Source organism: Pleuronectes platessa, chromosome 7, assembly GCF_947347685.1.
Source record: "Pleuronectes platessa chromosome 7, fPlePla1.1, whole genome shotgun sequence".
NCBI lineage: Eukaryota > Metazoa > Chordata > Actinopteri > Pleuronectiformes > Pleuronectidae > Pleuronectes > Pleuronectes platessa.
Genome location: NC_070632.1, coordinates 10,662,765 through 10,680,641, shown reverse-complemented (window position 1 = coordinate 10,680,641; position 17,877 = coordinate 10,662,765). Strand labels below are relative to the sequence as shown.

At 39.1% G+C, this 17,877-nt stretch overlaps 2 protein-coding genes and 1 long non-coding RNA gene across 8 annotated transcripts; 1 reads left to right on the top strand and 2 right to left on the bottom strand.

The window, feature by feature from the left end:
- Positions 1 to 801: 801 nt before the first annotated feature.
- On the bottom strand, positions 802 to 5,992 carry LOC128444963 (uncharacterized). Of its 2 annotated transcripts, none has more exons than XR_008339223.1 (2): positions 5,088 to 5,992; positions 802 to 2,383 (listed from the first exon to the last, which is right to left on the bottom strand). It is a non-coding gene; the product is annotated as an uncharacterized LOC128444963 (long non-coding RNA). The 2 variants fall into 2 exon arrangements; XR_008339224.1 differs by having other exon boundaries at positions 802 to 2,380.
- On the top strand, positions 4,876 to 10,386 carry tmem263 (transmembrane protein 263). Of its 2 annotated transcripts, none has more exons than XM_053427685.1 (3): positions 4,876 to 5,197; positions 7,571 to 7,641; positions 8,518 to 10,386. In XM_053427685.1, exons 2-3 carry the CDS (start codon positions 7,575 to 7,577, stop codon positions 8,814 to 8,816), a joined length of 366 nt encoding a protein of 121 aa, XP_053283660.1. In that variant the 5' UTR covers positions 4,876 to 5,197; positions 7,571 to 7,574; the 3' UTR covers positions 8,817 to 10,386. The 2 variants fall into 2 exon arrangements, with proteins under 2 accessions (XP_053283660.1, XP_053283662.1); XM_053427687.1 differs by lacking the exon at positions 4,876 to 5,197 and adding an exon at positions 5,204 to 6,127.
- LOC128444959 (zona pellucida sperm-binding protein 4) lies at positions 10,373 to 14,437 on the bottom strand. Of its 4 annotated transcripts, none has more exons than XR_008339222.1 (9): positions 13,107 to 14,436; positions 12,694 to 12,878; positions 12,493 to 12,590; positions 12,253 to 12,413; positions 11,972 to 12,164; positions 11,656 to 11,803; positions 11,497 to 11,572; positions 11,205 to 11,416; positions 10,373 to 10,657 (listed from the first exon to the last, which is right to left on the bottom strand). XR_008339222.1 is itself a non-coding variant. In XM_053427682.1 (9 exons), the coding sequence occupies exons 1-9, from the start codon at positions 14,371 to 14,373 to the stop codon at positions 11,313 to 11,315; spliced, it is 2,196 nt and encodes a 731-aa protein (XP_053283657.1). In that variant the 5' UTR covers positions 14,374 to 14,437; the 3' UTR covers positions 11,184 to 11,312. The 4 variants fall into 4 exon arrangements, 3 of the variants coding, with proteins under 3 accessions (XP_053283657.1, XP_053283658.1, XP_053283656.1); XM_053427682.1 differs by lacking the exon at positions 10,373 to 10,657 and having other exon boundaries at positions 11,184 to 11,416; positions 13,107 to 13,329; positions 13,366 to 14,437; XM_053427683.1 differs by lacking the exon at positions 10,373 to 10,657 and having other exon boundaries at positions 11,184 to 11,416; positions 13,107 to 13,329; positions 13,429 to 14,437.
- Positions 14,438 to 17,877: the final 3,440 nt, after the last annotated feature.

Here is a 17,877-nt window from a genome sequence, read left to right as displayed (position 1 = left end):
TGTGTGTGTGTGTGTGTGTGTGTGTGTGTGTGTGTGTGTGTGTGTGTGTGTGTGTGTGTGTGCATGTGTGTCTGTGTTCTAGGAGCCCACCCCCCCCCCCCCCCATTTTACAGTATACACAATTACAGTATATGTAGCCAGCACAGGAAAGAAGGAAGAAGAGGTCATGCATTTTAAAGAATGGATTGACTGTATCACAAAGCATGGGAAAAAAGGGCAGAATATTTAGTTTGAGGCCAAGTTTTAAAAGTTGTAGAATTATGTTTTGAAGGGAAATACAATCATACGTTTGATAAAAATATAGGAAACTATATTTAAAAACTATATAGTTCCAGCAAGGTGTACTGAATAAACTATATAAAAAGTGTGTGTGTGTGTGTATGATAAATGGAGACTTTGTTCCTTCATAAAAAAAAGTTCTGCCTCTGACCCTCAAAAGCCTGTGAGAACATCAGCTTCTTCAGCTTGGTTTTAAATATGTCAGGAGGAGAATCAGTTCACTTTAAAATATATGTCCAAAAACAAATATGCAGGTAGCCAATTTACCACAAACCCCCAGGCCCTGGAACAGATTCCTGATTTGCCTGTTAAGTAACTCAGCCTTGTTAAATTCCTTCATTTTAACATTTCTGGTGAGAAAACACATGACAATTAGATTGTTTTACCGTTAAAGGGTTCATATCTGATGTAGGATCTAATAAAAAAGAGGACACACATCATTTCTTATTTCGAGGGGGAGGAGGTCGTCTTGTGGTATTTGGGATAGATTAAGAGATTTTTCAAAGTAATGTCCAACATGTGTACAATCAAATCAGTTTATTTCTGGATATTTCAAAGTTCTATGAAAACACTTTGCTCCATAAATTCAGAGTGAGACTGATATGCCTGTGTTCAGGACCTCTCTGACTTTAAATACACTGAAGATCAAACATTTTTATTGTATAGACTCTGAACCATGAAGAAAACACATTAACTACCTGTTTCTGGTTTGAAACAACTGATAATACACACATATACAGCACCTTTAAAAAAAAAGTCACATACATGAGACATAAAAGCCGTTTTCAGGCATGAACTCTGGTAAATATCTACTGAATTGGGTGTGGACGTTTTCTGGAGTTCAAAACTAGAGGATTAGTTAATGTCTCTCTTTTTTCAGCGTTGTCCTGCTGAAAGGGTACAAACTGACTTGTGCTCACACACACACGACCTCGATGTGGAAACTCTGTGGACGTTTTACTCCAGTGGAGATTGAAAATGAATATGGACGAATTTAAAAAGCAAAATGCACAAGGACTCAAATGTTTTTATTCTGTATTGAATTTGTATTTTCACTGAGACGTTATCCTGCACATTACATTAGCTGCAAATAGTTTTTGTACCTGAATGATTTTGTATATATTGTGTTAGAAGTGATTATTCTGTTGAATAAAAGTGATGAGCTGCTCTGATCTGATTTTACACATTGAAGTCCATTGAGGTGCATTGTGCGTAATTGGGCATCAGGTTTTTCAAAGAATTAAAACAATCTAATATATTTTCATTATAGTTATAAAAAATACCCTTTTTTTAAGGTTTTCACAGGATTCACCATGATGAATTTATGCATTACGGCTTAACATTCCATTTAATAGGGAATTTGAATGTTAATGTTATTGTATTTCCGAGCATTACATTGTACTGAAGGTAGGATGAAAGCTCTCTGGGAACTATCATTTAAGACGACACATTTCAATATGTATATCAGCTTATATTGTGTAAATAAGCAAAGTAAATAAAAACAAAAACTGCAGCAGGTGATATACCTATTTTTCTGTACAAAAGGAACTTGAGGATTTTATATTATGAGAGGGACAGTTCATTTCTAAACGATTCCACAGGAGAACTGATGCTGCACAGTGACATGTTCAGACATGCTCCCTCAAATTGGTGCCCCCCAACATACACACACAAACTGTCATGCATCCCCAATAACTTTTTGACTGTATACAGATGCACACACAGGCAGACAAAATTGTAAGCTATAAAAAACAATAATCCAGGAGGATGTTTTAGATGCTGGCTTGTCTGTCCATGGAGCCACGGGTGGTGACATCAGCAAATGTCCCTACTATGCTGCCAAAATGATTGGGTTTTTATACTTCTCTTTGTATGCATCATGCTGCTATGAGGAACTGTTGTGAGTTTGTTGTTGTTAAGGTTTGTTTTTCTCTTTGTTGTGCATCCAGCGGCGTCGAGCGGAACGTCATATGCCGGTCAACTCGCCATGGCCGTACTCCGACACCCAGCGGGACAGGTTCTGTTTGCGCCTTGGATTGCTGCTCAGGCTGGATTCGCTGCATGGTATCGGATGTGATCCCACCTCCAGCCTGTCATTCTGCTGCTGAGAGAGGGATAGGGAGAGAGGGAGAGGGAGGAGAAACATTGAGGGAAGGCGAATAAGGAGATTGAGACCATTTCATAGTTTAATATAAACATTCTTTAGGGGTCCAAGCTAATTCAATCTTGCACTTTGCAAAAGAGGGACGCTGACAGGAAATATACTTGGTTTTAATGGACTATTAGCACATCCACTCCATCCATCTCTCATGCTCTGCCTTCATGTGTTGTTTCTCCGCTTCCTTTGCACTATCCCTCCTTTTTATGTACCTTCAGAGTATCTGGTTGTAACTCAAAACCTCCTCGAGCTGTTTGCTGATATTGGCACAGGAGCACATTGTGTGAATAGTTTGATTTTATTATTTTTTTATTACAACTTTACTTGAAATAACTTTTTGATGCGACCCACGTAAAAACTGTAACTGGCTATACAGCGGACAATGATACACAAGTACAGTTCTTATTAATTCTTTGCTTTGGGTTTTTAAGCTACATTAGGATTAAGGTGTAAACAGAGACAGTTTCTCAGTTTGAGAAGGAAATTCTCTTCTTCTAATATGAATGGTTTATCTAAATTCTTCTAATAGACCTGTAGTTTATCTACTTGACAGTTAGCTATGTACGAGGTAGGTCTTTTAACAGCTCATTTGTTTTGAATACACAAGTATCCACCATCGCTACAACTGTGTACCCATCATCTATATCGTGTTGTGTACGACTTTGACGGAAGTTTTCTCCTGTTAGTACAACACATTTGTGTCGCTTGTACTGTATGTAGTGTAATTCATCTTAATTTTCACCCTGACTCAGTATGATTGATGCACACAGAGTACCAAAGGAGATGTGTTGGTAGTAACATTTAAACCAGGATGCTGTGCTCTCAACGCATACTGCATGTGACTATGCAGTATTCTTTCATTAGCAAAGCAGGACAACAGCTGGAGTGCAGATGTTTGGTCACAGCCATGGAAACCTAAGTAATGATACTGATGTGTTATGTATTCTTGTTTCTCAGGTTCGTGCTGCAGAAAGATTGCAATATAGTATGTTGGGCATGGACTGCCTGATATACCCCTGTAGTGTCCATGTTTAATTCATTGACACATACTACACATACTGGAAATTAAAAGTAGAATGAAATGTTTCTAGAATATCTAAATAGTTGACAGGGAATTTACTGTTAGTCGACTTATCAATTCATTTATTAAAAGCTAATTTCCCCCTGCTACTTAGTCTATACGTTTTTTATATTGTGTTTTATTTAAATTGTATAAATTGGTTTATTTTTGTCGTGCACTGGTTGCTGGTTATACATCAAATTGCCATTGAAGGAAAATAAAGATTTTTCTTTTATGGACAACTTCAGTTAATCACAAGCTGCACAAACCAAGCAGGAGCAGCAGAGGAACCCAGCAGCCAGCAGGGGGCAGCCTCAGGACATCACATGGAAAGAAGCTGCAGCAGACTGTGATTCTTGTAAGGCGTCAGAAGAAGAAGGTTGGAAACTACTGGGTTATTCTCTAACAATAGGTCTTTAAAGCATGTTAAATCATCCAGTATCTAAAATCCCAAAATATAAAAAGTAACCTCTAAGTAAGGCTGTCAAATATAGTCAAACACATGATAATATTTCTATCTTCAGCAGGTGGTGTGGCCTAGTCGGTAGAGTGATGGTCCTCAAATACGAGGGTCTCGGGTTCGAGTTCCACTCTTTCCCATCTTCTTCCCGGCAAAAAAATTAGCTCTTAAAATTGGCAGGATTTAATGTAATAAATTAAATTAAATAAATATAAAAACAGAAATAAAGGAAAATATAATTTTTATTAAATTAATAAAAAAAAAAAAAAACGGCGCACTAGACTTCTGCGCAGGATGTGCGCAATGGTCTTCTGCCCACATGTGCGCAGTGGCCTTCTAAGCAGGATGTGCGCAATGGTCTTCTGGTCTTGGAGGATGTGCGCGAGCAGTTTTTTTTTTTTTTTAATTTAATTTAGTTTAATTTAATCTAATAAAAAAAAAAATTGAATTAAATTAAATTAATTTGCCTGCAAAATAATAATAATCATTACAATTTCAATAGGGCCTCACTGTCTGTCAGTGTTCAGGCCCTAATAAATAAAATAGTGTGACATTTGTATCCCTCTCTCAGTCCATCACTTTGATTCAGATTAAAAGATTTCTGGTGAAGGATATCTCATGAATGCTGCAGAGCATTAGAGTGAAGGGTAATTTCCCTATTTTAAAGTGGAAAGAGTTTGAATTGTAGTAAACTTTCCGTTCATCTCTGTTAATGTTCATCTTTTGTATAAATACTTGAAATCTAAATACAACTCCATTTATGTTAGAAGATGTTGATGTGCTCTGTCATAGACGAATCCTGGGTGAGGGATCCCTCACACGTGACTCTCTCTGAGGTTTCTATATATATATTCCTCCCCCCAGTTAAAACGTTTTTCCTCACTCCTGTGAGACTAATTGTGAATATGGGCTGTACAAGTAAAATGTGATTGATTGATTGATTGATTGATTGTGAACAATACACGCTGCACAGTCCTAACCAAACAGGTTGTAAACACGGACAACCCCAGCTTGTTTTTTGTTTTACATGTGTGAAGTCATCAGTACAGAGTGTGTGCGTGTGTGTGTGTTTTTCCTGGGTGGAGACTGAGATCCTCCTAAAAACACACACACACAACCTAGTCACTCACCAGCAGCAGCAGCAGCTCCACTGTCCCAGGACCGAGGAACCAGAGAGGTGCCCCCGCTCAGCTCCACACACACAGCCCACACTACCGCGGATCTCTGCGTCACTGACCAGGTACGATCTGCTCGTTGTTTGCACTTTGTGTGGAGGGACTTGAACCCGTGTTCTCTTGAGGAACCAGCCTCGCCGCATCACTCTGCCCCGGACACAAGCTGCCGAAACACGGATATAAGTGTGGGGGGTGTTGCGGTGGAAACCGTTAGTGGTCTTTTGTGAGGGTTGACGTGTCTGTTCTGTTCGCACGTAAAAGAGTCATCACACAATCTGCTCCTGGTTTGAGACGAGACGAAAAACAACACGTAGCTTTAAAACAACAAAAAGTTGCTGCTACGTTTTCATTCGTACGGGAACTTTCTCAGCAAGAGTCCACGGTTGCTTCTTTACGTTAGCTTAAGTTTAACGTAAGGTTCATGTAAACAGATGCTGTGCGCTAGCTACCTAGCTTGGGAGTTAGGCCTCCATCCAACTACCTGCTGCTTTAAATCTGACTCGAAAGCCAGTGATCACACGTTGTGTAGCCACATCACGACCGTCAACACAAACAACAGTGTACCGTGTTTCGTAACTTCTTCAAACACCACCCGGATGAGACACGACTCCCGGAGAGGAGCAGCGTGTCATCACCACGAGCAACAACTGTCACAGAAGTTCAGTGTGGCCAGAAGCTCTGTTGTTATTCAGCATCAGCAGCGTTTGCAGTCGTGTGTCCGTGCTGCTGCTGTGTGTTGTAACCAGTTGTGCAGCTCCGGGACCGGCTGGGAACAGGTCTGCCTTGTTTTGGGATCAGCAGCAACACCCAAGAGCAGGCTCCTTTATTACTGTAACACACTGTGGCTATTACAGCCCCATTACGAGCACACTGGCGATAAGGCTGTTTGACACGTAGAGAAACACCTCAGCACAGGGTACACCTGCACCACCATCAGTCCTCTGAGATCAGATAAGATGCGATTTTACAGCAGCAAGATCTCTAAATAGGCATTGGTAAGTAATAATCAGTAGTTAAGTGTAAGGTAAGGACATGTAAATCAATCACATGTGTCTATAGGGCTTTAACAAGGTGTGAACTCCTATGTTCTTAGCCCTCAACAAGAGTAAGGAACAACTACCCAAAACAAACAGATGCTGCATGTAACTGAGAACATCAGCAAAACAACAGTATTTAAAAACACGGATTAGAAGAAAGAGTTTGTTACATAATGGAATCAAGTGTGTGAATGTTTGTAAACAAGAAACGTGTCTGATAGAGATGAAGGGAGCAGCAATGACAAAGGAATTGAGGAGTTACTGTCAGTTATGGTCGAATGTGTGAGTCGGTGGAATTGTATGTCAAGCTGTTGTCGTCATCATAGTCCACTTCATGTTCATTTGTTTTTCAGTCTCTACTTTCACAGTGAACTCAACCAAACAGTCATCTCCTCTCTCCAGAATCTGTGCTTTAGCCAAAACCTCTGCCAAGGAGTTCCATGTCTTCACCCTCGTCCATTAGTTGGTTAGTTAGTTTGTTTGTGAGCTAGATACACTGAACGTATTTCCATGAAACTCGGTGGATGGATGGGACACGGGTAGAGGAAGAATCCACTTATTCTGCTGCAGGTCAGGATTAAGGGACAGATCTAATAATTTTATTTATCACTTAATTCAGCATTGCAGGATTGGCTGATGTCAACATTTTCATTATATATCTCAGGGAATAATGCATTGATTTTGATGGGGATGGGGGAAATCAGGCATATTTAGTGAAGCGATATCTATCAGTGTGCGCAAGTTGGTATAGTGGTGTATTTGTTAAATAACAGGTAATAGAATATACTAGGGGCGGGGAATATGTCAAAAATTATACCAAGAAAAAAATGCTCATATCAGACGATATTGATTTCCGACAGTGCTCTTCACCCACCACCTTCTAAACAGCAAGTTCGGGGAATACATTTTGTAAGAATCATGCTCCATCCCTCCAGGAAAGTTGTACAAAAGCCTCTTAACCTAACTAAGACACTTAATGTTGTCTTTTCGTTAAATTTTTTCATCTGTTTGGATTTCCTCTTCAATTTCCAACCACTGACTTGGTCTTGAAGGATGAAATCTCCACCAGTTTAGTTGTGATGCCCTTTTTACACAAGAGTATCAAGAGGAGAAAAACAAATGCTGCGTGTGGACTGTGGATCAAATATACAAGACTGGAAGAAGATGGAAAAGCAGATATCTGTGGCTGCTGTTTCCCTTTCGACAAACAAGACTGGAAGAAAAAAACAGACAAAATATGCAACAGGCACTGGACTCTGCAGGGTTTACATCATAAGGGTGACAATTATTTTGAGTAACAGCATCACTGTTGGCTGTAGGAAACCTCCACTTTACAGCACGTGTGTTCATAATGGGTCTGAGTTTCTCTCTGTAATTATGTCATTTACTCTCTTTACCCAGCGAGATGAGTCAGGCGGAGCAGGCACCTGAGGACAAGCCTGCATACCTCGATAATGAGCCAGATACCACAGGCAAGTTTGGTCCAACAGTTCTTTTGAGGAGGGGAAACTTCTGTTTATTCACGCCTGTGTGCTCAAAAGTTCAACGTCATGTCATAGAACAGTTTTCAGCCAATTATCAGAGAGATCAATCACTGCTTCTGCGTAGTGATTGGCTGTTTTTAAGGACTCAAAATACAGGTGTAGCAGGCAGAAAACAGTGATAAGCTGCATGTTGCTCTGGATGACATGATCCGTCTTTTTCATTAACTCAGCCACTGTAGTCAGATACAGTCAATCATACAAAATACAAAATATAACGGCAGATTTACCCTTGAAGTGTATTTTTCTGGCACTTTTGCTTTTATGTGACGGAGACAGTGAAGAGATGACAGGAAATACGGGTTGTTGAGATGATATTTCCACCGCTTTAGACCCTGAGGCCACCAGGTGGCCCCGTTAACCCATTTAAAAAAGCAAAAATGAAATGTTTGAAATTATAATAAACTTTTTATGCTAAATATTTAAACAGTTTACCAAAAGTTTCCCTTATTTCAGAATGTGTCGTGCTAACATCTGCATGGTTGGTCTATTGTCTGTTTTCTTACGTTACGTGTAGTCCCTCTGCCTTCTTGACTTTAGAGACCTTGATTTCATCTGTTATGTGCAATCTATTAATTCTCAATTATTTAAGATGTTTACCCTTTTATAGCTTTTGTATTTTCTATTTATTCTCTGTTATTTATATGTATCATTTTAATATCATTTTAAGCCTGTTCAGCATTGTGGTCTACGTTGGTTGTTTTTAAATGTGCTGTCTAAATACGCTTTGACTTGACAGGAGAAACATGAGCAAGGTGGCGGTGACATGTTGAATCTTAAACTGTTGCTTTTGTCGTTTTAAATCAGAGGGCAACAAGGACCACCCACAGGCACAGCCGGGCATGTTTGGCAGGTTGGCGGGGGGCCTGTATGGTGCCACCAGGGGAGCTATAGGAGCAACGGTGGGCGGCGTGGCGTGGATTGGAGGAAAGAGTCTGGACCTCACCAAGAGCGCCGTCAGCACTGCAGTGGCTGTGCCTGGCATGGGAGTGGGGCTGGTTAAAGGCGGCATGTGCGCTGTAGCTGGAGGAGTGTGTTCTGTCGGCTCTGCAGTGGTCAGCAGAGTTCCCATAGGAGGAGGTAAAAAGAAGGACAAGTCTGACTGACGGGGAGAGGAGGAGGAGGAGGAGGAGGAGGAAGAGGAGGAGGAGGAGGAGAGTGAGCCCACTCAGCCGAGTTGTGTGAGCACGCAATGTTCGGATTCATCAGCAAGTAAAGACCAAAAGAGGACAAAAAAAGTTCAGTGAACATGTTTGGGTGAGGGGGTCTGTGTTTTTTTTTGTTTTTTTTCTTTAGCTTCTGTTATTATGTGGTATGGACCCGCAAAGCAAGAACTTACAAAGACTCTCCAACTGTTAAAGGAAAATAAATCAAACCATTCTCAACAGTGTCTGAAACTGCTCGAATGAGTTAAATGTTTTCATACGAAAAGTCATGTCTGTGTTTTCCCTACAGTCACTTTTGCAGCAGGAGAACAGCTCAGGGTGTAAATGCTTAATTTCACCTGCAAGACAATCAATGATCAGTGATGATCTAAAACTGACTGGAAATGGAAATATTTCACTAACAAATAATAGACATGTATTCACCTTTGTTCACAAATAAACAAAACAGTCTGATGAAGATGTGATTTTATACAACAACAGTCCAGTTTCATATCTACACTTAATCACCTGAATATTTGAAATACTTTTGATGATTATATTGTCAGCTCAGTGGAAGGCAACTTGTATTTTTGTTTCATAATCTAACATATTACAATAAAATGTGTCGCAATCTAAAAATAAAATAAAAAATAAGAATATTTACATTTTGGTGAACTTTATCTCCAGTCAAAGCATTAATTGATTTACTGTGACTGTACCAGTAGAGTCCAAGTTCATTGAATCATGTTTTACATTCTGCTCTTCTTTTGACTGGTTGTTTTGACAGTTACTGCGACCTGTCGGTTTATTTTGCTCTCATAAAGTCCTTGAAAACAAATAAAAGCTGGATAATGGCATTTATCTGTTGATTGCACCAAAGAAGATAAGTTTTCTTCCCAAGTGTTCTCGTAGTTGCCTCCATATTGCTTCAGGTCACTGTGTTTACTGTTGTCACAATCTGACGGCTGGCTTTCTTGGCATTACATTTTGAATTTCAAATATCAAGTACGTTTTAAAATGACAAACCTGTAAAACACCTTTTTTCTAAATTTGCCTTTATTTATAAAATGCTATTCAAGCCTTGGTGGATGATGCAGAACTTAAGCTTTCAAATACCTTTTTTATCAGTTTGGCAGAAGGTTGGCTGAACAGTTAGAATAATTAATTTGAAATAAAATATGCTGAAGGTTGTGTATGCACTGTATTGTGCTCCACCTGTGACAAAATGAGTCTATATCAGTGTTAATTTCGTTGACGAAAACTATGACGAAAAATATTTGTTAACGATCTTTTTTCCATGACGTAATGAAAACGGATTTTTCGTTACGTTTTTATTTATTTAAAAATAGGGTTCTTCTTATTTCATACATTTCCCACAAATATTGGGAGGACTCAAATAACCCTACAAAGTTCTGTGTTTAAATTATTTCAAAGTAGGCCTACACTTGTCTGTGTATTTTCTTCTCTTCATAAGTGTTCGGTGTTTTCCTTTGTTGTAACAGGTACAAACAGCAATAAAATGTCAAGAGTTTTCTTTATTGTCGTTCTATAATTTCGTAAATGCAACAAACTATAGTTTAGTATAGTATAACTTTATATTAAACTTTATTAGCTTTGTTATCAAATATGTTTTACGGCTCCAGACACATTTTATTTGGGGGAAGAGGGGGCAAAATAAGTAAGTAAAGGTTGCCGACCCCTGCTAAAGACTTATGCTGGTAGGGATATCTAATGGACAACCTAAGTACTGCAAGCTAGACTATTATGCAGTTTTAGACACAACACATGGTCCCTGGGCCTGAGAAGAGAAGAAAAGTTGTTTAATGTGGCTACTAAATGTGACTAAAACTAGACTAAAATGTAATTCGTTTTCATCGACTAAAACTAGACTAAAACTAAGAAGGATAAAAATGACTAAATGTGACTAAAACTAATATGCATTTTCGTCAAAAGACTAAGACTAAGACTAAATCAAAAATAGCTGCCAAAATTAACACTGGTCTATATCTATAAATGTTTGGATTAAGTTTACAAACTAAGTCCTGTCAAAATTGGTCGACTGCTGACCAGATTACATGAAGTTTATCTTTTATCACCTTTACATTTATAATGAAACAATGCTAAGATCGAATCAGGACAGTAAGGTATAAATAGATTTGCTACTCTTTGCTGTTTACAGCAAACATGTATAGAAACATTTATTTTGATTTAAACGGAGTCATTTTCAATCCAGACGATCCCAGGGGATCATGTTTGTTAGAATATCCTTGACAATTAATTGAGAAAAAGTATGTTATGCACAAAAATAATCAGGAAATACTCATAGCGTTTTAAAGCCAATATTTTTAATACATATTTGGTTACAAGACTTTGGTGATTCATTTCATTCTTCCTGTTGCAGACTTTGTTTTTTAGTTTTTAGCATAACTGAACCATCTTAATGCTCCAGATGAAACATTAACTGGTGTCCGAACGTGAGTGGTCAACCATGGTCACAGGTCCAACCGTAACCACCAATTTTTGCTCACTCCTTGTCTGGTGGGATGCTTCGGCCTCTCTCTCTGTAAACAGACATACAAACACAGTAAGATCCAAGCTCATATTGCTCCTAAACACTGCACATTATAAATTCATCCCTTACTTGTCCTGTGGCATGAGGGCTCACAGACGCGGCCTTCTCCAGGAGTGCACACAGTTGTACTACAGTGAATGTACACCTAAACAAGGACATTAGTGTCAGCAGGGCAAAACCAAAATCTTTTTTTTCCCAAAGTTTCTCATCAGCCTGTATCATCATTACCTCCTCCTTCAGGGGCTCTAGTGAGTGGCTGTCCACAAAGGTAAACATTTTGAAAATGAAACGCCTGTAGTGAGTTGGGAAGGGCAGACCAGAGGAGGGACCGACTGGAACCAGTGAGGACAAGTAGCGATCATCGCTGTAGGGACACCTGGATGAAGAGCAAAATATGTTAACGCAGCTGAACGAAGAAGTCTGAGGTAAGCAGCAATTTCCCTGTTCACTGTTTCTTGTGACCAGACCTGAAAGGAGTGCAAACTCTCACAAATATCCAACATGTCATTGTCAACTCGACAGTGTAAGTTGATGCTTTATTTACCCATCTATCAGAAGGTCCCACTGAGGCAGATGGTGACTATTGGGGGAATTAGTTACCCAACAGCGACCAAGAGTCAGGACAAGGTTTGGATCCGTCTTTTCAATGAGCTGAACCTCCACGTACACTGGATCCCGCAGTACTTTGGTCACAGGGTAGTCGGCCTCCGTATAGAAAGAGTTATAGGCTGCTTCAACTATGAGAGCAGAGTTAGTGGTAAGTATGACAGCCAATGTTATGAAATAATCTACCAAAGCTACACTGCCAGGCTGACCTGCACTTACCTTCATTACAGCCCTTAGATGAGCATTCTCCATTAGCCAACCTCAGTTGTACTCTAATGGGTCCCAGAGCAGCAACTGGTAGAGGAGGATCTTGTAATGGAAATACTTCTATAATCACAGTTTCAATGGAGGTGCCCGTGTACCTAGCCTGGAAGAGCAATCTGACAAGAAAAATATGGGATGAATTTGCTGTTTAGACATTTAATATTAACACTGAATTACTCAAAGATGATCACCTACTCAAAGATGCTGTCCCTGGTAATGCTTCCACTAGGCCCAAATCCTACTTCATATGAGGATGTCATCCAGTTCGTATAGGTTATAACACCAGGCTCCTCCTGCAAAAGGCAAAATAAGTAGAGTGAAAATATGCACTGGCCTTATTTCGTTTTTTTGGGGGGGAAATAAGTAGGGAATAGATATGGAAAATCAAAGTCTTACCCTAACAACAGAGCCACAATCAGTGACAGCGAATTGGAAGATAACAAATTCTGAATTAGAGTCAACAGCTGTACATGATCGACCCTCCCCAATCAGTGAAATTGTGTCGATGTCCAAGTTGGGCAGAGTTGCATCTTTGGCCACTACAACAATGAACTGGGCATCCTTTGTAGCCTGGACAGTCACTGGTGGCACAAAAACAGGCATTGATAAGTTAAGTGATTACATAATATTGACTGTGTATAAACAACTGAATAATGTATAACATCTTTTTACCAGATTGTTCTTTGGAAATAATCATGCATTTACATTTTTACATCCCCATTGCTATTAGAAGTACACTATTCAATCAATACAAGTAAACCATCACTTTCTTCTCAATAAAGAGTATTATGACCTTCTCAAAAACTCACCTGCTTTTCCGTAGAAGCACTGGTGGTCAGCAAAGCAACAGTCTATTGCTTCACATCCAGCAGCAGAGATATCATGACCGCCACATTGGATTCTCACATTGTGTTCCACTCCACAAAACTGCACCACAGGTGTCTCTGGCACCTTAACTTGTTGTGAAGGCAGTCGACGCTTTGGAAGCTGTGGATTCTTTGGATTCTGTTGAGTTTGTGGATGCGTTGGTTCCTGTGGAATTTGTGGAAACATTGGATACTTTGGTACCTGTGGAGGCTGTGGATTCTTTGGTTCCTGTGGAATTTGTGGAAGCATTGGATGCTTTGGTACCTGTGGAGGCTGTGGATTCTTTGGTTCCTGTGGAATTTGTGGAAGCATTGGATTCTTTGGTTCCTGTGGAGTTTGTGGATGCGTTGGATACTTTGGTACCTGTGGAGGCTGTGGATACATTGGATACTTTGGTTCCTGTTGAGGCTGTTGAGGTTTACGTGGTCCTGACATCTGGGAATTGCTATCATGATATAGTTTTTGCATTGGAGTTGGTTGGAAGGTTGTTGGTCGACGATTCTGAGTATAGCTTGACTGTGAACCTGGTTGGACATTTGTCTGTGGATTCTGTCCAGGATAGCTTGGGTTGCCACCTGGTTGGAAATTTGTCTGTGGATTCTGTCCAGGATAGCTTGGCCTGCCACCTGGTTGGAAATTTGTCTGTGGATTCTGTCCAGGATAGCTTGGCCTGCCACCTGGTTGGAAATTTGTCTGTGGATTCTGTCCAGGATAGCTTGGCCTGCCACCCGGTTGGAAATTTGTCTGTGGATTCTGTCCAGGATAGCTTGGCTTGCCACCCGGTTGGACATTTGTCTGTGGATTCTGTCCAGGATAGCTTGGATTGCCACCTGGTTGGACATTTGTCTGTGGATTCTGTCCAGGATAGCTTGGCCTGCCACCTGGTTGGAAATTTGTCTGTGGATTCAGTCCAGGATAGCTTGGATTGCCACCTGGTTGGAAATTTGTCTGTGGATTCTGTCCAGGATAGCTTGGATTGCCACCTGGTTGGAAATTTGTCTGTGGATTCTGTCCAGGATAGCTTGGCTTGACATCCGGTTGGATCTGGGGATTCTGTTGAGTAACGGTCGGTTGCAAACCTGGTTGATTCGGACGTCTGATTGGTGGTGTATTCTTTGCCATCTGGCCCAAAACCTCTACATTTGTCCCAACTAAGCAGATTAGCAGTACTTGTCCCACCAAAGAGTTGGCACTCCAACGCTTTGCCATGGTTTCACTGCAGCTCAAGGACAGTCCCCAAATGCACTACTTATGTGTGCTGCCACATTTATAAGTGATCAGATCTGTGTTTAAACCCCGCCTCCAAGTCCAAACTATCACCAATCAAGTCTTCTGCGCTTTCTAAAGCCAACTAAAAGCATGTGGGGGGTGCATTATGTAATGTTTGATAAGCGGTTGGGCAACTTTAAGTAATAGTTTGTATGGCTGAAATAAGGAGATAAAGTGTGTCCTATCAGTGTGTGTGAACTATCGATTGACAAATCCTAATTTTGGGTCACAAAAACCTTTTTTAAGGTCTTTGTGGCCTTATATTTTCTTCAAAACTGTAAAACCTGTGTCATTGTTTGCTCTTCAGTCCAAATGAGTTTTTATGTTGCTGCTGTGTTACCAGTTTGTAACATATTCACTCACAATGCTTTTATGTAATCAAAACCTGTTTCTTCCTCAAAAAATGACTAGCTGAGAACTTTAAATCCACTGCAGGAAAAACGTGCTGCTAAACATGACTCTGTACAGTATCGGATGGTAATTTTAGCTGTTAAGGTAACAGATAAAAAATGTTTTAGAAGGTATCTTTCTATCTGTTCTAAGAGCTCAGAATTGTACAGTAATAAGATGTTAAAGTGACGGTAGAGGGGATGTTATTTTATTATTTAATTAATATTTTACATGTTCCGAATAATATTTTCACCTACTTAGTTTAACTCATATGCCATTTTCAAATTCCTAGCTCCGTGGGCTTTAATATTAACCCGCACCCTAGCTAGCCATCAGATGCCCGAAAACCAAAAAATTCTAAAAAGATCCCAAAATTGGATGAAATCGCAGATATTGATTATTATCCATAATGATTTGGGATATATTATCTTACATTCAAAATTAGCAAAAATGTTCAACTGTTTCAGATAACTTATGGCATTCAATCTAGTTGTTAGGGTACATGAAAATCATGTTTTGACTCTTTTCTGAAGGGAAGACATCACTGATACAGTTCTTACAGTTATATTTTCTAATTTAGTTTAGCTGTAATCTGGAATATATTTGCAATATGGAGCAAACACATTGCTACTGAAACGTGTTGATCTCACAAATCAGGTCACGGAAAGTTTGACATCACAGTATTTATTTGCAAGTCCACCATTCGGGGTCACACAAACCTTATCAAAGGTCTTTGTGGCTTCGAGCTTTATTTGTCACCTCATGTTTATTTAGCTACTGTTCAAATTACTGGACTTAGTTTATGTAACACTTTGTAAATGGTAAATGATCTGTATTATATAATTATTTTCTAGACTTGATGACCACTCAAAGCACTTTACAGTACGTTTTTTTGACATTCATATATATTCACACATTTAGTGCGTCTAAAGGCAGCAGGTTTTTTGTCGCACACCAAAAACATTAAAAGATTAAAACCCGCAGTTAACCTCTGTGAAGGGCATGATAAGGATAAGGAGCATTTACGGCATTGCATTTCATTTCCAATCACTTTTCTTAAAGTTACCAAGCAAACTAACTCAAAGCAAGTGGAATGTTTTTTTTATCATTGATTTACTTTTGTGATACTACCAGTATAGCTGCCTTGATAAGTATTGAGTAGTCAAAGTAAGCAGACTGACTTAGTAATGTCTCCCACACATCAATACTCATTCAATACTGAACTCTGTCAACATTTGCCAGTATAAGCTACAAATCACACCAGACAACGTAGGCTGTGGCAGCAAAATTCCTGAGTGTATGGAACCGAGCAAGGGAATTACATTAAATAAGAATTAAACAATTATTTGTAAAAGGGACGTTAATGTATTACAGGTTGATACTAATTGAATCATAGTATAAAGTGCAAATATATAGCCTGCCTAAATGTAGATGAATATAATAGATCAGATTTACGCAAATGTAAAAGTATTGATCTGAGAATGTACTCAACAAAACAACTGATTGATAAGATTAGAGTTGTTTTTTTAAGACGCTTACGTTTCATTAAGTTTCATTTGGACGAAAAACACACATAGCTGAACAATAGCGCTGTGTACTTACAAAATAATCAGCTACCAACCAGGATCCAAGTCAGGAGAGAAAAAAGAGAGAAGAGAAATAAAGTCCATGTAATACTTGTGTTTGGCCATGTTGTGGAGGTATTTGTATCAAAAAGACATCATGCATTGCATTAATGGCTTCAGCACTAACATTTGGATTTTAAGGGAAAATCCACAAAAACTAGATTTCAGGAAGTAAATTAAAAATAAATATTGCTGTAAGTAGGTTGTCCTAATTTGTTTTATGAAATGTTTTTTCATTCATTTATTTGTGTTTGACTGTTTTTCTCTTCGAGATTGTTGATGCAAGAAATAGATGGATGATGACTACATCTGTTTGGATGATGACTACACCTGTTTTATAAAGCCCCCCAAAAAAGGTTAATAAAGTACCAGCAGTCCGGCTGTCAACTTAGTTTAAAGTCTTGATGCTATGGTTTCCTGAATTTTAAGGTCGTACTTTAGTTGAGTATTTCCATTTTAAGATCCTTCTTCATTACAGAAGGAACTGTAATTTGTACGCCAATACATGTATTTGACAGCCACTGCATTCATTGGTTATTTGGATTTTATATAAATTTAACTTGATCAACTTATGTTAAATTATGTCAAGTAAAAGCTTTGACCATTTGCTGCTCTGGAAAGTTGTTTAAATTAGATCAATGTACAACCTCTGATTACATTACTCCACAGCAATCACAATTTTAGGAGAGCCTCCTTAATTCCTTGATGGCTTATGTACAGGAAACAGCAACAACACCATGGTGGGAAACCAAAAACAAGGCCTCACGCCACAACTACTTCACTTTTATTATTTTGTGAATAATTATTAGAATTTTTGGTCTTTAGGAATAATTCAGGGAACTTAAAAGAAAAAGATCTGTCATAATAACGTTGTGTGTAATGTATTGCAGATTCAAATACAAATGCAGATTAAAATGTGTTTTCATAGGGGATTGTTGAGCCTTGGTAGAGGTATTGAAGCCATTGAGGGCCATTTTGATATTGAAATAAGCATTAGAGGATTTGAATGATGTGATCTGGTAGCATGTGGGAACTGTTAGTTTTTTTCTATAAGGTTTAGGATCTCGATTTTCTATGTAAAGTGAAGTGAGATAATGGATATCATGATTATGTGTTATACTATGGAGGCCTAGAGAGCTCCACACACTGCAAGTAAAAAAAAAAACCACGAGGAAATTAGGAAAACAACATCAATTTGACTTTAAGGGGAAAAAACAGAAAATCTAAGTGACACTTGGATGAGACCACAGGAGCAGCATGGAGGGATGTTTTTTTTATGTTTGAAGAAGTGGCCCCCATTACAATTGTAATTACAATTCGTCTGCAACCATGTTTTTACCCCCTGAAACTGCAAACGTGTTTTCCCACCCCTCCATCAGCATAGCGGTGATTAGATAACGAGTGAATTGTCAGTATTTGGGTGAACTAT

Coding starts and splice junctions, on each gene's coding strand:
- tmem263 (XM_053427685.1), top strand. CDS start 7,575: ATGAGTCAGGCGGAGCAGGCACCTGAGGACAAGCCTGCATACCTCGAT. Junction 7,642..8,517: donor TAATGAGCCAGATACCACAG/GCAAGTTTGGTC, acceptor GTTTTAAATCAG/AGGGCAACAAGGACCACCCA.
- LOC128444959 (XM_053427681.1), bottom strand. CDS start 14,373: ATGGCAAAGCGTTGGAGTGCCAACTCTTTGGTGGGACAAGTACTGCTA. Junction 12,591..12,693: donor ATTGTGGCTCTGTTGTTAGG/GTAAGACTTTGA, acceptor TGCCTTTTGCAG/GAGGAGCCTGGTGTTATAAC. Junction 11,417..11,496: donor GCCCTCATGCCACAGGACAA/GTAAGGGATGAA, acceptor GTCTGTTTACAG/AGAGAGAGGCCGAAGCATCC.